This window comes from Nycticebus coucang, chromosome X, assembly GCF_027406575.1.
Source record: "Nycticebus coucang isolate mNycCou1 chromosome X, mNycCou1.pri, whole genome shotgun sequence".
In the NCBI taxonomy this organism is placed as follows: Eukaryota; Metazoa; Chordata; class Mammalia; order Primates; family Lorisidae; genus Nycticebus; species Nycticebus coucang.
In genome coordinates this window covers 32,346,320-32,364,222 of record NC_069804.1, presented here as the reverse complement: position 1 = coordinate 32,364,222, position 17,903 = coordinate 32,346,320, and the positions used below count along the sequence as shown (strand labels likewise).

The 17,903-nt window shown below is 40.5% G+C and overlaps 2 protein-coding genes across 7 annotated transcripts in view; both read left to right on the top strand.

Moving 5' to 3' along the window:
• Positions 1-17,903, top strand: part of DMD (dystrophin) — a 2,416,375-nt gene that overhangs the window by 1,556,744 nt on the left and 841,728 nt on the right. The window lies entirely within an intron of this gene.
• On the top strand, positions 2,954-4,126 carry LOC128577901 (terminal nucleotidyltransferase 5D-like). The gene has a single exon (XM_053580277.1). It carries the CDS (start codon positions 2,954-2,956, stop codon positions 4,124-4,126), a length of 1,173 nt encoding a protein of 390 aa, XP_053436252.1.

The following is a 17,903-nucleotide window of genomic DNA, read 5'->3' as shown; positions in this document are numbered from 1 at the left end:
GCCACCTGCCCTGTACCAGATTGGTCAATGTCATTAGGCCAATTACTGTTTGCTAATTAGCGCTAATGAAAGTTAGATTCCTACCCTCCCACAGAGATTAGCAGATAGGGGCGCTATCTTCCTTAATGATTATTTCTCAAAGGGATGGCTCCCCGGGTCCTTGAGAAAGACATTCCTAGGGTATAAAACTGGCAAGAGGAGGGCGGCGCCTGTGGCTCAGTCGGTAAGGCGCCGGCCCCATATACCGAGGGTGGCGGGTTCAAACCCGGCCCCTGCCAAACTGCAACCAAAAAATAGCCAGGCGTTGTGGCGGGCGCCTGTAATCCCAGCTACTCGGGAGGCTGAGGCAAGAGAATCGCTTAAGCCCAGGAGTTGGAGGTTGCTGTGAGCTGTGTGAGGCCACGGCACTCTACCGAGGGCCATAAAGTGAGTTAGTCTCTACAAAAAAAAAAAAAAAAAAAACTGGCAAGAGGCTGAGAGAAGATTTATATCTCAAAGAGATAGAGAAAGACCATAGGTTTCTAAAGTAAATGCTCCAAGAAAAGGGAGGTCAGGCCTAAAGTCAGGAATAATACCTATCTCAAGTTTAGTTAAGCTGAGGACCATGTTAAGGCTGTCTCTGTGAGTTCCCACTTCCGTTTGCAGAAAACCAGTATTTCCAATGAACAACTTAGGAAAGCTAGTTTAGGTAGCTCATTTCAGCAGCTTTCTGTTTTTGAAGGACTAGTTGAACCAGCTCTGAGACTTGGCAATAGAGTATATTTGCTGGATATTGTGAACAATTAGGCATTTAATAAGGGGGATTTCTAAGAAAGTAAGAAGAAAGATAAAGATTAATGGTTGAAGCAAGTTATAAACTGAATGTTTTGAGTACAGCAGTCAGCCAGTCAAGATTTCTACAGGTTAGGCTGGATGCATTCATAGAAAGTAGAGTAAGGATAGCAGAGGCAATCTAATGGCTTTTCTGGTTTTCAGAGATGGCAAAGGCATAACTGTTTCAGTAAGATCATACATAGTCACAGTTATTTCCTGGGGCAGACCATGGAAGATGTGAGAGTTCAATGAACTTCATATGTGGCCCCCACAGTAGCAGATATAGGAACAAGAATGTTGTCCATGTATATTTTGCCAAGGTGATGATTCCTTTCCAGTTCATATCAGTTATCCAGCTTCAGCTTGTGGGGCTTCTTTAGATACCAAGGAGGAAAGGGTAGGTAGCTATAAGACAACCAAAATGTCAATAATATCTGGGCAATTTTTATTTTTTTATTTTATTATTATTATTATTTTAGAGACAGAGTCTCACTTTCTAGCCCTTGGTAGAGTGCTGTAGCATCATAGCTCACAGCAACCTCCACTGGGCTTAGGCGATTCTCTTGCCTCAGCCTCCCAAGTAGCTAGGACTATAGGCGCCTGCCACAATGCCCGGCTATTTTTTGTTGCAGTTTGGCTGGGGCTGGATTCGAACCCGCCACCCTCGGTATATGGGGCTGGTGCCCTACCCACTGAGCCACAGGCACCACCTTATTTATTTATTTATTTATAGAGACAGAATTTCACTTTATTGCCCACAGTAGAGTGCTGTGGCGTCACACAGCTCACAGCAACCTCCAACTCCTGGGCTTAGGCGATTTCCTTGCCTCAGCCTCCTGAGTAGCTGGGACTACAGGTGTCTACCACAACACCCAGCTATTTTTTTGTTGCAGTTTGGCTGGGCCTGGTTAGAACCCGCCACCCTCGGTATATGGGGCCTGTACCCTGTCCACTGAGCCACAGGCCCACCCCTATTTTTTAAATTTTTTAAAGATAGTCTCACTGTGTTGCAGTCAGTAGAGTGCTGGGGCGTCACAGCTCACAGCAACCTCAGACTCTTAGGCTTAAGCAATTCTCTTGTTTCAGCCTCCAAAGTAGGTAGGACTACAGGGGTCCACCACAATGCCCAGCTATTTTTTGTTGTTGTTGCAGTTGTCCTTGTTTAGCTGGTCTGGGCAGGGCTCAAACCCGCCAGCCTTGGTGCCTGTGGCTGGCCCCGTAACCACAGTGCTACGGGTGCCGAGCCAGGGCAGTCAATTTTTCGTTCTCAGTGATGCCAAGTCAGGAGGATAGGAGAAAAAGTGGAAAAGTTACTTTGGAGAATTGTAGTCAGATATTCAAGGTTTGAAAAGTCGTAAGAACTGACACAATGTATAAGACAGCGGGATCCAAACCGATGTAGGTAACATCACGCATTGATAATTTACAAAGAAATGATGACTCACAAGGGTACGCAATGATGTTTTTATCGAAACATAAAATTTATCTCTACCCTCATACTCCTTTTGATTAAAGATAGAGTGAGATTTTTTTGTTTATAAAATAAGGATGGCCTCATTTACCTAGGTGCGGAAAAACGGTAATTGACCATATAGGCCTTTTAAAATTTCCATTGTTGCAGAGAACGCCAAAATGACCCCAGCGAGGAGTGGTAGTTAGGGTGGCTTCGGTACGTTTGGGGGCGTTAGAGTACACCAGGGCAAAGGTTACGCTACGTGCCCCCCTCACGTCCTTCACCCCACCCCCTTGCGTCCTGCACGCTCAACTACTCTAATCCCGCGTCAGCAGTTTTCGTCACCCGCTTAACCTTCTATTCTTTATTTCATCGCACAACCGAACGCTTCTCAACCTTCCGCCCTACTGCTTCCCTCAGACTTCGTTCTGTTCCCGGCCTTTCACCTCCGTTCTCAGAGCCTGAGTCTTAACAGACGAAGGCAAAACGAACTGTTTGGTGAAAACTCGTAAGGGAAGAAACAGTAAGGATAAAAGACTTTTATCAGAAGGCTTTCCTGGTTGGTTTGTGACTTGATTCGATAAGATGAAAGTCCTTACCTTCCCTGAAGGAGCCACTGAATTATACTAACTTGACTGTGTTACATCTTTGAAAGTAATCCTTTCGATTTCATCTACGGAATTCACGATGTCCGAAATTCGATTCAGCGACCTCACTTGGGAGCAAGTTTTCACCCTGGATCAAGTGTTAGATGAAGTCATTCCGATTCACGGACGGGGGCATTTCCCGACACTGGAGGTAAAACCAAAAGATATTATTTATGTTGTGAAAGATCAGCTCATAGAGCAAGGAATTCTTGTTAGAGATAGCCGATTGAATGGTTCCACAGCAAGTTACGTACTTGCAAGCGGTAATGGAATCAGTTATAAGGATCTAGACATTATTTTCCGTGTTCACCTTCCAACTGATCATGATTTTCAGGTTGTTAAGGATGCAGTTCTTGGTTGTCTACTTGATTTTTTACCAAAAGGTGTAAAAAAGGATAAGATTACTCTAAAGACCATGAAAGAGGCTTATGTGCAAAAGATGGTCAAAGTTTGCAATAAGCATGATCGTTGGAGTCTCATCTCTCTTTCAAATAATACTGGAAAGAATGTAGAGCTAAAATTTGTGAATTCACTGAGACGGCAATTTGAATTTAGTGTCGATTCCTTTCAAATTATTTTGGATACCATGTTAGAGTTCTATGGTGACAAAAAAGTTAAGCTAACCAAAGAATGCTGTCCTGATGTAGTAGCTGAAAGCATGTATGGAAACTTTAAAGAAGCAATGACACATTTGCAAAATAAGCTTATATCTACCAGAAAACCCGAAGAGATTAGAGGTGGTGGCCTTTTGAAGTATAGCAACTTGCTGGTTCGTGATTTTAAGCCAGCTTGTGAAGCAGAAATCAAGACCCTTGAGCGTTACATGTGCTCTAGATTCTTTATTGATTTTCCTGATGTTGCTGAACAGCAAAAGAAAATTGAGTCTTACCTCCGCAACCATTTTATAGGTGAGGAAAAGAGCAAATATGACTACCTTATGACGTTGCGTGGAGTTGTAAATGAAAGCACTGTTTGCCTCATGGGTCATGAAAGACGACAAACCCTCAATATGATCACCATTATGGCTTTAAAAGTACTTGGAGAACAGAATATTTTACCCAATACAAACAACGTAACTTGCTTTTATCAGCCTGCCCCATACTTCGCTGCTGAAGGAGCGTATCCTACTTATTTTGTAACATCTGGGCCACCACCCATTTTTTTCCAACCATACCATCAGCAGCAGTTTCAGGGGCCAAATAGTATGGTTTAAAAAAATATGCAGCAGAAACTTTGCTTTAATTAAACATCTCTTAAAAGCAGGTTTCAAAATTTCATAAAATTCAAGATTCATTTATATTTTTTATGTGGTTACCAACTATTTTTCATCAATAACCATCTTAAACTATCATCTATCATTGTAAATACAATCTCTATAAACCAACTACTTCTTCTTATTGTTTGTGTGTTGTTGACTAGTGACAATAACTTTTAAATGCTTTGGACTACTTGAAATGACTTTCAAATCTTGCTGACTACTTATGACTTTTGAAATTGCTCTGACAAATGCATCTACTTCTTTGACTAAAATATAAAAGGACAGACTCATTTTTTTAAATCCAGAGGTGCAGCAAAGACAAAATGCCCAAATGTACTTCCTCTGTTACATTCTGGATAGCACCATTCTTGAATTTTCAGTACTTAACAGAATGACTAATTTGAAAAACAGATCTAAAAGACATTAAACTCCCGGACTTTGCAAGAATTTGTTTTGTTTCTCAATTAAATTGGATTGGATACAAAATCCTATAGTTGAAGGACTAAATAATAGCATCCCACCGTGCAACCAATACTGTGACCAGTTACACAGATTTCTTTCTTTCGTCTCCCAGAAATAAATTGAAAAGAATAGACATGGCCAATTCTGTGAAATCTTTCTACTTTCTTCCATCACAAAGAGACTTAAAATGGCAAACATGAAAAAACAGAGAGGTTTTCACCCATTTACCATTTTATGGACTATTTGACTGCCACCTTAATACGTGTGGAAATATTCAAAGATCATTTGCTAACATGCCACTCCAGTGTTTCCTCGTGAAATTGTGCACAGCACTATATAATTTATTCAACAATTACATATGTTTGCCATATATCTGAATATTTACTCACTACAGCAAATATGCTACTAACAAATCGACCGGCGAGATTAAAACTTTTTTCTCATAATGAAAATAATCTGTGACCAATATTATCCAAGATGTCAAAAGGGGAGTTGTCCTGAATTAATGTAGATAAGGCCATTGGAAAACTTGAGTATTTCTCCTTGCTTCAGACTTTTTATGCGTCTTCATCTCAGTTTTTATTTACCACCACATATTTTTCCATCACAGCGCGACCCGACAGTCATATTCTGAAAATTTTTGACTTACAGACTGTGTTTAAGCTGTCTTCTCTGGATTACAATATTAGATGCAAGAAATACACCAACTATGGACTTTTCAAATATCCAGTATTTCTGAGATGTTTTATACCACAGCACCACTAGCTATCAGTATATTTCTGAAGAATTAGATATGCTTCATAGAACCTTGAGTCTTTAATATACTCATCCCCTTCTTTGGGACAAATAAAGAAGTTTTGAATACTAAATTTTAAAAATAAAAATAACATAAAAAGTAAAATTTGTGTGGCTGTAAGTTTTTGTAAGGATTCTCTAGATAAATCCTGGAGATCTACTGTGCAGCATAGTGCTTGTAGTTAATAATACTGTACTGTATACTCAGAAGTTTGCCAAAAGATATCATAAGTTAAGTGTTCTTATTACAAAATAATAATAATAATAATAGGAAACAATGTGGAGGGAAAATTTGCAGATAATGGCATAAATTATGTTGATGGTTTTACATGTGTATACTTTATCTCTAAACTCATCAAGTTATATGCATAAATATGTATAGCTTTTGTCAATTATACCTCAATAACGTGCTTTAGTAAAATGGAATCTTAGGACTTTTAAAAGTCTGTTGAGCTTAGAATAATTCAGGTGAATCTATAGGTAGTTCAGGTAAAATCTTATGGCAAGTTCTGGGCTTGAATTCTATTTCCAAATTCCCCCAAATACCTCACATTTCTTTAGCCTTCTAGGAAAAGACCTTCCTTACTCAACTGCAAGACTGGGAATTCTGTAAGCCAGGTACCAGGACAGTTTGCACAAGAGGCTTTGGAAGCATTAGCTCCATAAAGTCAGCCGTAGTTGTTTAAAACTGTCTGATCACATCTCATTCTATGCACATAATTCTCAAATACGGCATTCTGGTCAAAGCCTTGGTTATTTAATCCATTTTCTCAATTATGTCCTATTACGAGGATGACATATATTTACTGAACCTGTGTAAATAATTATATTGCCATAAAAGCAAGTATCCTCCATAAGAGTTTCTGAATTCTGGACTAGTCAGGCAGAGATAAAAAGACAAATGTTTTGAAACAAGGGGGCCAATATGACCAACTAGAAGCAGCCTGCATAGCACTGCTCTTGTAGAGAGCATCGAAAGTAGGAACTATAACCAACCACCTTTGGATCAACAGTCTAAGTGGCACTGTTAGGATTCCAGAGAGGAAACACCAGTGAAGAGAAGACGACCGAGGTAAGATGAGCAGCTTAATAGGACTGAAGGTAATTAGTGAAGGAGCCCATACATGAGCACACTCCAGCAGGAGGAATGGGAGGGCCTCACCACTGCTGCAGGCCTACAGACTAATACACAGACCTGACTGTAGGTTGTGCAGCTGTGTTTCTCCAGAGAAGAGGGATAGCTGGCTTGGGAGCTCTGAGCACTGCAGCTGGTGCCATTGTAACATCCCAACCTGGGAAGGCTGCATTTGTCCAAGGGTCAGATCTATCACTGTTGCCCTGTGCTTGCCTTTTCCGGTGGGCAGGGAGCAGCACTTGTGTGCCCTGTGAGCATGTGCCCCACCACTGCCACCTCTGCCGGTGGCCTTAGGTGGAACAGGATACCATGGGGCTGGTGCCCACTGTTGTGGCCTGGCCAATTCTGATTAACTACATTTCCCACAAGAGCTGGGTGGAGCTTGGACCTTTAGCCCTTGGTGTCTATGGCCCACTGCCAGGACACATAGACTGTTGTCACCACAACTGTCTGGAAGGTCCTGAGTGGGAAAAAAAGCCAGCAGAGCCACGGCCTTTGAGTCTGAGCAGACTGCATGCCACGAACCCACTCCAGCCTACACAGATGTCTGGGTGCCATACCCCATACACACCCTGTTCAACCAGTGCACCCCACCCTGCAGCCAACCCGTACCACACCCCAGGGGGCCTGTTCCATCTTGCAAAGGTGCTCTGGTCAATGTAGTCCTCTCCGTCTGGAGATCCCATTCCACACAGCACGTGACCTAGTAGCCCTATCTTTTACCATATACAAAAATTAACTCAAGATGGAATGAAGACTTTATGTAAGATCTGAAACCATAAAAATCTAGGAAAAAATACAGGAAAAACTCTTTTAGACATTGACTTAGGCAAAGAATATATGAGTAACCACCAGAATAAATATAGCAACAAGAAAAATAAACAAATGGGACTTAATTAAACAAGTTTCTGCATAACCAAGGAAATTATCAACAGAGTAAACAGACAACCTACAGTGTAGAAGAAAATATTTGCAAACTATCCATACAACAAAAGGCTAATATCCAATGAGGACAATTAATGACACAGTGGGGGTGGGGGAAGGGGAGAGCAGAGAGAGAAAGAAGGAGGGAGGGATGGGGAAAGGAAGAGCAGAGAGAGGGAAGGAGGGAGGGGGCTGGGGTCTTGGTGTGTGCCACACCTTTTGGGGGCAATACACGATTGTCAGCGGAACTTTACCTAACAAACGGCAATCAGTGTAACCTGGTTTCTTGTACCCTCAATGAATCTCCAACAATTAAAAAAAAAGAAAAAGGCTAATATCCAGAATCTACAAAGTGCTCATACAAATCAAGAAAAAAAAGAAAAAAACATTAAAAAGTGGAAAAAAGACACGAACACTCTTCTCAAAAGACAAATGGACAAGGAAACAAATGAAAAATGTTCAACTTTAATAATTATCAGGGAAATGAAAATTAAAACTATCTTAACTTGGGCGGCGCCTGTGGCTCAGTTGGTAAGGCGCCGGCCCCATATGCCGAGGGTGGCGGGTTCAAACCCAGCCCCGGCCAAACTGCAACAAAAAAATAGCCGGGCGTTGTGGCGGGCGCCTGTAGTCCCAGCTACTCGGGAGGCTGAGGCAGGAGAATCGCCTAAGCCCTGGAGTTAGAGGTTGCTGTGAGCTGTGTGATGCCACGGCACTCTACCCAGGGCCATAAAGTGAGACTCTGTCTCTAAACAAAACAAAACAAAACAAAACTATCTTAACTTACTCTTGTAAGAATGATCATTATTAAAAAGTCACAAAACAGGCGGAAGACTCAGCAGCCTCCCCCACCCCCTTGAGCTTCCTGGCTTCCGGTAGCTCTTTCCCACAGACCGCCTCGCGCCTGCGCCTTCTGCGGCCGTTCCCACTGAGGAAAAGTAATCCTATCCAACGTCCGCTATCCAGAACCTCCACTCTTTCGACCCCTTTGCTGATGCAAGTAAGGGTGATGACCTGCTTCCTGGTGGCACTAAGGATTATATCCGTATAAGGATTACGAGAAACGGCAGGAAGACCCTTAGTACTGTTCAAGGGATCAGTGATGATTAAGGTAAAAAGAAATTAGTGAAAGTTTTTAAGAAATTTGCCGGCAGTGGTACTGTTAATTGAGCATCCAGAATGTGGAGAAGTAATTCAGGTACAGGGTGACCAGCGGAAGAACATATGCCAGTTATGTTGATCGTCTTATGCTAAGGACGATCGGTTCGTGGGTTTTAAGTGCTGAGGATTTCCTTGCAGTGAGTAGAATTTTCCCCCGTCCCTTGTCACAGGTTTAGAAACTTTGATCCAGGGACTATCTCCTGAAGGATATGAGCTTGAGCTGGATCTTTAAAAGATGTGCAGGAATTGATAGAGTGAAATGTGTGTGTGGAAACGGAAAAGGGTTCCAGAAGAAAGAGGCAACAAAAACACAAATAGGAAGGTGATTAGTAGCGTGAAGTGTGGGGAAAATAACAAATTCAGTAATATTAAAGGGTAGCCCATTACAAGGAGGCTTGGATGCCACTTTAAAGAGATTATACAGTAGCTTTGAGAGAAGTGGATACCACTAAAGAGATGTGGCTAACAAACTCCCAGATCTGAGGGACAAAGAACCCAAAACAGGGGTGGTAGTTGGGCGGTTACTGAGGAGCAAGGTTGTCCTGGATTAGGACTTTAGGAGTAGGGGTGAAGAAGAGGAGACAGTTTAAAAAACTATTTTACAAATTGTTGCTGGTGGGTGGTGCCTGTGGCTCAGTGAGTAGGGCGCTGGCTCCGTATACTGAGGGTGGCGGGTTCGAACCCGGCCCTGGCCAAACTGCAACAAAAAAAAAAAAAAAAAATAGCCGGGTGTTGTGGTGGGCGCCTGAGGTCCCAGCTTATTGGGAGGCTGAGGCAAGATAATTGCATAAGCCCAAGAGCTGGAGGTTGCTGTGAGTGGTATGACGCCACGGCACTCTACAGAGGGTGACAAAGTGAGACTCTGTCTCAAACAAAACAGAACAGCGGAGCCTGTGGCTCAGTGAGTAGGGCACTGGCACCATATACCGTGAATGGTGGATTCAAACCCAGCCTCGGCCCAACTGCAACAAAAAAATAGCCGGGCGTTGTGGCGGGTACCTGCAGTCCCAGCTACTCGGGAGGCTAAGGCAAGAGAATCGCCTAAGCCCAGGAGTTAGAGGTTGCTGTGAGCTGTGACGCGACAGCGCTCTACTGGGGGTGAAAATGAGACTCTGTCTCAAGACAAAACAAAACAAAACAAAAAAACCCCAAAATTGTTGCTGGTGACCCAATGATAGGTTATGAAATCAGCCGAATGGGTAAAATTGAATAGAATAAGATAGTATAGGGTACAGTAGAATATAATACGGGTTATCACAGTATTTCATGTACAGTGTGGGTTAAGTATTGGTTTGTAGAGCTGTTTTCATTCATATTTTACTTCATTTTAATTTCTAATTTTAACATCTATAGTCTTACACAAAATGAATTAATTAGTACTCGATCAGTGAGGCAGTATTGGTCTTGTTATTATAAATTTGGGAGTAAATTCATCCTCGTATAACGAAATTTAAATGTATAAATCATTTTTAAAAATTAATTTTTAAACTTTTAAAAAAATTTATTTGATAGCCAGTGCGGTGGCTCACTCCTGGAATCCTAGCACTCTGGGAGGCTGAGGCAGGTGGATTGCCTGAGCTCACGGATTCTAGATTAGCTTAAGCAAGAGCAAGACGCTGTCTCTAAAAATAGCTGGGCTTTGCGGCCTACGCCTGTAGTCCCAGCTACTCGGGAAAGCTGAGGTAAGAGCGTCGCTTGAGCCCTAGAATTTGAGATTCCTGTGAGTTATGACTGCGGGGCACTCTACCGAAGGCTACAAAGCAAGACTCTGTCTCAAAAAAATAAATAAAATAAAATTGATTTGATAGAGAATACTTTCGTAATGTACAAAATTTAAAAGCATCAAAAGGCATAACCCCTCCTGTGCATCACTGTCTTTCAGCCAGTTTCTTTCTCCATATTCTGCTAAGGTTTGTAGTTTCCTAGGTAGCCTTCCAAGGGTAGGATATGTATGTCTTTGATCTCTTGTCCTCTTAAAAAGAACAGCTATTAGAATACTGTAAACCCTTTTTCTGAATTGCTCTGACTTTATGATATATACTGACAATTATTTTCTATATTATACTTAAACAGCTTTCTCTCTCTCTTTTTTTTTATTTTACCCTTGCCTCCTGTTCTAAGGATGTATTATAACTTATTTAATGAATTCAGTTAATGAGCATTTAGTTTGTTTTCAATTTTTGCTATTCCTGAAAGATGACAGAATGTAACTTTCTGCATGTCCTTTCACTCACTGTAAATATAAGATAAGTTTATAGAAATAGAATGGCTGTGAAAAAATGGCATTTGTCATTTTGGTAGATGTGGCCTAATTGCTCTTCACAGAGCATCCTCATCAGTAGTATGACGATTTTGTTCCCCTACAACTTGGCTAATCAATGTGTCATAAATCTTTTCGATCTTTTAAGCAAGAAAAACAAATCTCATTGCCATTTTAATTTGCATTCTTCTTTTGAATGAGTATGGGTTTTTTTTTCATTTGCTTCAGAATAATTTTCATTTACTTTGCTATGCACTGTCTGCTACATTATTTCCCAATTTTCTGTGTTTAGTTGTTCGTCTCTATTACTGAGACAAATACAGTTTACTACTTGGAGTAAAAACATGGTTTTCTACAGTAAAGGGTTGAATGAATGTTTCCTATGAAAAATGTATTCTAGTCTTAAGGTTATAACCTAAAAATGTCAAAACTAACCTTTGAATTGCATAGGAAAGGTTATTTGCCCTTCTTAGCACACAATCCTGGATAGAAGCTCAACATGATGACAAATTATAGAATAAATATGGGTTTTTAAAATTTGGAATGGGTGTGCTTTCATTTTCTTATTTATCTAACAATATAAATGGCTAGAACAGGGTATGTCTCTTCAAAGCACCTGTGTCAACTGACTCTCCTTTCAAAATTCTTTTTTTTTTTAACTGAAAAAGGCCTGTTGCTTCTTGCTGCGTTGCTTTTTTTTTTTTTTTTTTTTTTTTTTTAGGCCATCTGAAATAACTATTTGGAAGCTTTCAATTTTATTCTCACAAATTTCTTACGAAAATCTAAACTACATCTTACCAATCTTCAGGAGCACCTACAGTGGTTTGCCGTTTGTCTGTTTTATTAGTGTACTGACATGTTCATCTACATCAAGAGAGTGAATTCTGGGCAGCTGGGGGGTTTCTAATTTCCTTAACTGCCCCATGATCACATTAATGTACACAGCTATGATTTAATAAAAAATAAATAAATAATTTCTTTAACTGTCTAGTGTACTGGTATTCTCTCATTGCTATTTGCTTTATTCTTTGCGATAAGAATGTCATTCTTGATATACAAGAAACAAAGCCAGTAGGAATTTAAAAGTTTCCCTTCTTAGTTTCCACTCAACCAATATTACGCTATGTTCTCTAGCTACACTATCCTGTCCTGGCTCATTCTTTTGCTCCAAATATACCTTATAAAGTCATTTTGTCACCCTCAATCTTTTTATACTTTCTTAAAATCATGCTTTTACTGCATACTAAAATTTTAACATTTTACTTAGCAGTCTTACCCTGCTCCACTCCATTAAAAACAAGTTAAGATAATGAGACTTTGCAGAAAGTTATGGGAGAACATTGAAGTCATATTATCATTATTTATTTTTGTTTTTTGTAGAGACAGAGGCTCACTTTATGGCCCTCGGTAGAGTGCCGTGGCCTCACACAGCTCACTGCAACCTCCAACTCTTGGGCTTAAGCGATTCTCTTGCCTCAGCCTCCCGAGTAGCTGGGACTACAGGCGCCCGCCACAACGCCCAGCTATTTTTTGGCTGCAGTTCAGCCGGGGCCGGGTTTGAACCCGCCACCTTTGTTATATGGGGCCGGCGCCTTACCGACTGAGCCACAGGCGCCGCCCATGGTATCATTATTTTTAATGTACTCTAAAGAAAGCTTTGGCCTACACACGGATGTCATCCCTTTCTGAGTGTGTGTGGAGGAAAAGATGGGAACACTTCAATAGTTTTCAAACAACTTCTGTTTAAGTGGATGAATGCACTACCTGGTTTACCAACTATGTTGCCCAAGGAATAGCTTTGATTGGCAGGCAGAATACAGGGTACAAACAATAGAAGTTAAAGAAGGGAGGTTTTAAATTTTCTCTTTTTTTCATTTTTATTTTTTGTAGAGACAGAGTCTCACTGTACCGCCCTCGGGTAGAGTGCCATGACGTCACACGGCTCACAGCAATCTCTAACTCTTGGGCTTACGCGATTCTCTTGCCTCAGCCTCCCAAGCAGCTGGGACTACAGGCGCCCGCCGCAACGCCTGGCTATTTTTTTGTTGCGGTTTGGCGGGGGCTAGGTTTGAACCCGCCACCCTCGGCATATGGGGCTGGCGCCTTACTCACTGAGCCACAGGCGCCGCCCTCTTTTATTTTTTTTAATTCACAAAATGATGATCTTTTTATTTTATGTTTATGTACCAGTTTTTTTAATTTTTTTATTAATATTAAACCATAGCTGTGTACATTAATACGATCATGGGGCACCATACACTAGTTTTATAAACAGTTTGACACATTTTCATCACACTGGTTAACATAGCCTTCCTGACATTTTCTTAGTTATTGTGTTAAGACAATTATATTCTACATTTACTAAGTTTCACATGTACCCTTATAAGATGCACCACAGGTGTAATCCCACCAATCACCCTCCCTCTACCCATACTCCCCACTCCCTCAGCTTCCTCTCCCCCTTCCCTGTATTCTTAGGTTATAACTGGGTTATAGCTTTCATATGAAAGCCATAAATTAGTTTCATATTAGGGCTGAGTACATTGGATACCTTTTCTTCCATTCTTGAGATACTTTACTAAGAAGAATATGTTCCAGCTCCATCCATGTAAACTTGAAAGAGGTAAGGTCTCCATCTTTCTTTAAGGCTGCATAATATTCCATAGTGTACATATACCACAATTTATTGATCCATTCGTGGATCGATGGGCACTTGGGCTTTTTCCATGATTTAGCAATTGTGAATTGGGCTGCAATAAACATTCTGGTGCAAATATCTTTGTTATAATGTGATTTTTGGTCTTCTGGGTATATACCTAGTAGAGGAGTTATAGGATTGAATGGCAGATCTATTTTTAGATTCTAAGTGTTCTCCAAACATTTTTCCAAAAGGAATGTATTAATTACCACCCTTGGTGGCAGTGGGTGTTGGTAGAAAATAACAGGCTGCGGGTGGCACCTGTGGCTCAAGGAGTGGGCCGCTAGCCCCATATACTGGAGGTGGTGGGTTCAAACCCAGCCTCAGCTAAAAACTGCAAAAAAAAAAAAAGAAAAAAAGAAAGAAAAAAACAGGTTGGGATTTCATGTACATTCAGAAATGCTGTGCACTTGCAATTTGCAATATTCAAGCAGTGTGATTTTTCTAATCATAATTTTTTTTAATGATTCAGCCAACTTTCTCAATTGTCTGTCTCATAAAGCTGTATCCGTGGAGCTGTCCATTCATAAAGCTGCAACACTGAAAGATAAATATTATATCCATGAGTATGGAAATGAATTAAAATTCTAAGGTTATATATTCATTTCTAGTTCTACTATATGCGAGAGCCATGCTTCTCAAACTTTAAGGTGACACTGATGCCACTGCTGTGCAGAATCACATTTTCAGAAACACCATCATGGATTTTTTTTTTTTTTTTTGAGACAGAGCCTCAAGCTGTCACCCTGGGTACAGGGCCAGGGCATCACAGCTCACAGCAACCTCCAACTCCTGGGCTCAAGCCAGTCTCCTGCCTCCGCCTCCCATATAGCTAGGACTACAGGTGCCCGCCACAACACCCGGCTATTTTTTCGGTTGGAGCCGTCATTGTTGTTTCACGGGCCCAGGCTGGATTTGAACTTGCCAGCTCAGGTGTATGTGGCTGGCGCCTTAGCTGCTTGAGCCTGTCATGGATTTTTAAGTAGGCAAATAGTTGTCAATATAATAAATACATAAGAAGATTTGGTATATTGGTATGGGTATGTTGTCTTAGCATCAAATATTGATTTTCACAAAGATAGCTTCTTTATTTATTCCTCGATAAACAATCCTTCTGTGTTTGGATATTGAGAGGGAAAAGCTCATTCTGAAACAAAGAGTTCACCAATCTCTTTGTATAAGTTGGCATCTCTTAGATATGACCCGTCTTTCAGATTCCCTTCCTCTCTTCCTGCTTCTCTCCAAGATGGCACCTGAGTTGACAGGTGAGGGAAAATTACATGACATACATGACCCAAGATCCCAGTGCAGGTCCTTGTACTTTCTGATGACCTTCTGCTCTCTGTAATAGTGTCTCTTGTTTGCCTGGTGAGTGTCTGTCCTTCTGACCTCATGGCTGTGAACTTCTATTTTCTTCAGGAAATGCTGCGCTCTGCTTACTAATCTACATCAGTTAGTAAAGGAATCTTTAAATCTGTGAGTTACCACTAGAGAACACTTATAATTCTAAATACATAATTATGATACCTCTAAAAGCAAGCATGACTATTGTTATGGGTAAGGATGTCTGCCAAGAAGTTACAGCAGCATAAAGTCAATCATTACATTTTTATGTTATGGGAGAAGGGGTGGACCTGGTATTTATAGGTAGAACACTCTATCTGGTGCTGTGGGGAAAAACAAAAGCCAAAGAAACTGTGGCCATAATCTTTGTGACCTTATTTTCCAACGGGAAAGAAAAGACAAATAAATAGAAATCATTTAATGCTAAAAAGAGCACTTTATTACATATATAGAACCATTAATATTCTACTGTTCAGTCGCCATCCCAATAATTTACACTGTCAGGGTTCAGGTAGCTGTTTGCATCCTTAATTCTTGCCATGCTCTTAGCTGAAAAGCAATCAGCCCCCCCAAAGCAAGGGAAGTGTGAAACAAAGTTTATTGAGGAAGACAATGTAGGTTTACAGAGCAAGACCAATATATAAGCTTACAAAGCAAGATATGTTCGCCATAGACAGTGACAGCCCTTATCCCTGCAAAAAGGCTTTGGTCAAGGCCGGGAGTTTTGTTTTATACTATCTTAATTGGGCCCACCTTCTGGTTCAGAGGTCACTTTGGAACCACGGAGTCTTACTACGTGTGCATGCAGACCTCCCATGAGCATCTCTATAAGGCCATGGGGGTTGAACCTCATGTAGATTTAAGCTAATGACATGATAATTAGCTTTAAGGTTTTTCTAAGTCACCTTTGCAGCTATGCAGCTTGGCCCATAGGCTAGACAGTCCTCTGCATCCTTTTGCAGTTGGCACACTAAGTTCTGATTGGTAGACTGGTGGGGAGGTTCCTCCTCCCCAGATGTGAGAAATTGCTCCAGACAGAACTAAGGTGAGCAGCAACCAAGATGGGACCTGGGCCCCCCATCACCTACCACCATCCTTTTCCTTTTTCCCTAGGAGAGCCTGATCCCTTCCTATCTACCTAACACTACCAATTTAAACTTAAAAATTATATGGTGATAAGTAAAAATTAATTTAAATATAAATATCTTTAATGAAACTATAATGCTCTGAAGATTTTTAAGGAATATTTAATGTATCAAAATTCAGAATAAAACTTAGACTTTATTAGTGAGAAAATATGTCATAAACTTGTGATTTTCTCCAATGATGATGTAACCAAATTGTGTACACTAAATTTGCTGCTTAGAAATACATAGTAGGCTCAGCACCTGTTTCTCAAGTGGCTAATGTGCCAGCCACATACACTTGAGCTGGCAGGTTCGAATCCAGCCCAGGCTTGCCAAACAACAATGACAGCTGCAACCAAAAAATAGCTGGGCGTTGTGGTGGGTGCCTGTAGTTCCAGCTACTTAGGAGGCAGAGGCAGGAGAAGCTTAAGCCCAGGAGTTGGAGAGTGCTGTGAGCTGTAATGCCACGGCACTCTACCCAGGGCGACAGCTTGAGGCTCTGTCTCAAAAACAAACAAAAAAAGAAATGCCATAGTAATATTTCTTCTTGAATATGCAATTCTGTATCCTGAGACCTTACTTACTATATTAATTTCTGTGGCATTGAAGAATATGTTGTGAATCTAATTAACAAATACAAATCTGTGCTACATAAATATCCCTATCCTCTGTAAGGCAAAATTATCCATTGTTACTTGTCTCTTTTGTCATCTGTACTTGACTTAGAAATAACATTTGAATTCCAAATACTTCCAAATTGCCACATATCTGCTGCTTGCTTATTCATATCTTTCTTTCCTTTATTTTTCTCAACTCTCCTTTGAGTTGTAATATCAGTGGGAATAGACTCATACATTTGCACATTAAGATATATAAAATATATATAGTGATATAGATAGCACGTATGATTTTCTATATCATATATTGTATATGGATACATATGTTATAGGAGATACCAAATACTTCAATATATATTATATATTTATATATTATTATATATTTATATATTATATATTATATATTTAAATATATGATATATTTATATATTATATATAATTATAAATAAATATTTATAATTTATAAATTATTATATAAAATATATAAAATTATTTCTAATTATATAATATTATATATTTATATATTATATATTTGTATATTTATATTATATATTATATATTTATATATATATATTTCTTTTTGTGACAAAGTCTCACTTTGTTACTAGGCTAGAGTGCTGTGGCATCAGCCTCGCTCACAGCAACCTCAAACTCCTGGGTTCAGGCAATTCCCCCTGCCTCAGCATCGTGAGTAGCTGGGGACTGCAGGTGCCCACCACAACTTCCAGCTTATTTTTTGTATTTTTAGCAAGATTGGGTCTCTCTCTTGCTCAGGCTGGTCTCGAACTCCTGAGCTCAAGAGATCCACTCTCCTCAACCTCCCAGAGTGCTAGAATTACACATGTAAGCCACAGCATCCAGCCTGATGTGTATGTGTGTGTGTGTGTGTGTGTGTGTGTGTTTGAGACAGAATCTCAAGCTGTCACCCTGGTTAGAGTGCTATGGTGTCATAGCTCATAGCAACCTCCAATACTTTGGCTCAAGCAGTCCTCTTGCCTTAGTTTTTCTATTTTTAGTAGAAAAAACAGTTGCTTTTGCTCAGGCTAGTCTCAAACTCGTGAGCTCAAGCAAGCCACTTGCCTTAGCCTCCCAGAGTGCTAGGATTACAGGCGTGAGCCACCACACCTGGCCAGAATTGGAGGTGCTGGGGGTTGAACCCAGGGCCTCGTGTGTGCTAAGCATGCACTGTCCCTGAGCTACACCCCCATG

Bases quoted from the DNA above. Each gene is read 5' to 3' on its own strand.
- LOC128577901 (XM_053580277.1), top strand. From the start codon at position 2,954: ATGTCCGAAATTCGATTCAGCGACCTCACTTGGGAGCAAGTTTTCACC.